This window comes from Otolemur garnettii, unplaced genomic scaffold (genome assembly GCF_000181295.1).
Source record: "Otolemur garnettii isolate 467f Iridium unplaced genomic scaffold, OtoGar3 scaffold00018, whole genome shotgun sequence".
NCBI classification, from domain to species: Eukaryota; Metazoa; Chordata; class Mammalia; order Primates; family Galagidae; genus Otolemur; species Otolemur garnettii.
In genome coordinates, this window is record NW_003852413.1 from 19,772,513 (window position 1) to 19,774,525 (window position 2,013).

Here is a 2,013-nt window from a genome sequence, read left to right on the forward strand (position 1 = left end):
GTTTGAACACGCCACCTCCAGTATATGGGGCTGACGCCCTACTCCTTGAGCCACAGGTGCCACCCGCTATTTTTTTTTTTTTTAAGACAGAGTCTCACTCAGTCGTCCTGGAGTTGAGTGCTGTACTGTCATAGCTCATGGCAACCACCAACTCTTAGGCTCAAGTGATCCTCTTGTATCAGTCTCCCACGTAGCTAGGACTACATGTGCTTGCCACAACATCTGGCTAGTTTTTCTACTTTTAGTAGAAATGGAGTCTCACTTTACTCAGGCTGGTCCCTAACTCCTAAGCTCAGGCAATCCATACACCTTGGCATCCCAGAGTGCTAGGATTACAGGCTTGAGGCACCACACCCCAACTGTTTGCAATATTTTTTGATTCATGGCCCTTCATCTGATGATGGAACCTAGGCCCTAGGAACTCTTTGGCTAAGAGTCTGCCACATTCTACTCCCCTGGTCTGTGAACTAACCCTGTGGTTCAGAAGTTAGAAAGGGTCTGAGACGGTAACTAATCCACCTGAGCTGACCTTCTCTAATTTGGTAAGTGAAGGTTCAAATTCTCAGACCTCTGCAGAGTAGTAACTAACAAGTCAACAAGCTGCCACAGGCCACATACTGCAGCAAGTCCCCTGTATCCCTGCCCCTTAGTTATTCCTGATGTTTAGCCTAACAGCTCTCATACTTTGATGTACATTGAGATCTCCCAGGAGCTTGTAAGAATGCAGCTTTCAGGGCTCCATCATCAGAGATTCTGATTTTATAGCTGGAGTCCAGAAACCTGCATTTTTTTATACAACCCTGGGGACTCTGACAATGGTGGTCTATAGATCCAAGTTTAAGAAACCAGCCTTTGCCCTCTGGACACTCAATTTAAATTCTTCAATAGGGATGAAGACGACCGAATTAAAAAAAAAAAAAAAGGTATGAGTACTCCTAGTGTCTCTCTTCTCTGGGCTAAGTTCCCAGAATATACTTTGCCTAAGGAGCAAACACATGGCCATTCCCAAATCTGACCAGCAGGCCCCTGAGAGGGAGGACATTGGCCTATAACCAGCTCTTGGTACTCAGGAACCAGAAAGACCCACCTGGTGTGATGCGAGCTGCCTGGGGTCATCAGGGCCTCGAAGGGACTTGCATCTTTGGGTCCCAGAAAAGAAATTTCAGGAAAGGATTTAAACTGATGATGGAAAGGACGAAACTTCCTGAAACACAGAAAACTTCCACTTTGACTACAATGGACAGGAAAGGTTGAGGAGGGTTACCAATCCTGATAAAGTGAACTCGCACCAACACATCTTTTACATTCTCAAACAAAATTCTTATCAGCCTTTCTAGATTAAATTAATACTTATGCTCTTTCTGTCTACTTATCAAATGAATTTACACTTGCTGCCTCATTGGAATCCTACAAGCACCCTCTGGGCCAAGTGGAGTAAGTGATGTTATCCAATTTTGTAGGTGAGGAAAGGAAGTCCAGTGGTTTCTGTGACTTGCTCAAGGGCTCATGACTAGTAAGTGGCCGAGACCAGACTAGACCCCTGATGTGGTTTTTCCCACTTTCTCATTTTGTTTCTTAAACCTACAACAACCTTTGAGGACTCTAGCCTGAAAGACTCTAAATAGAAGAATGTTTAAACCAGAACAGTGATCTTCCTGGCCCATGAAAGGAAGCATTTTTGCTCTATGCTGGTCCTTGTTGCTATTCTGAATGGAGGGGAGAGGCATAGTGAAGGTTCTGGATAGTCAGACCTATACCAAGTCGTTTTGGCAGTTTGCCTCACGTTGCAAATATTCGAGAGACTTTCAGAGCCAGAACTGTCAGTGTATACTCAGCCACATACACCTAAGCTGGCAGGTTCAAATCCAGCCTGGGCCCGCCAAACAACGATGGCTGCAACCCCCCCAAAAAAAATAGCCTGGTGTTGTGGCAGGTGCCTGTGGTCCCAGCTACTTGGGAGGCTGAGGCAGGAGACTCGCTTGAGCCCAGGAGTTGGAGGTTGCTGTGAGCTGT

The 2,013-nt window shown here is 45.9% G+C and overlaps 1 protein-coding gene across 1 annotated transcript in view; it reads right to left on the reverse strand.

The window, feature by feature from the left end:
- Positions 1-2,013, reverse strand: part of DBF4B (DBF4 zinc finger B) — a 40,178-nt gene that overhangs the window by 4,916 nt on the left and 33,249 nt on the right. Inside the window, 1 exon segment of the mRNA XM_023511237.1 lies at positions 1,088-1,204. Coding sequence (XP_023367005.1) covers positions 1,088-1,204 — 117 coding nt within the window.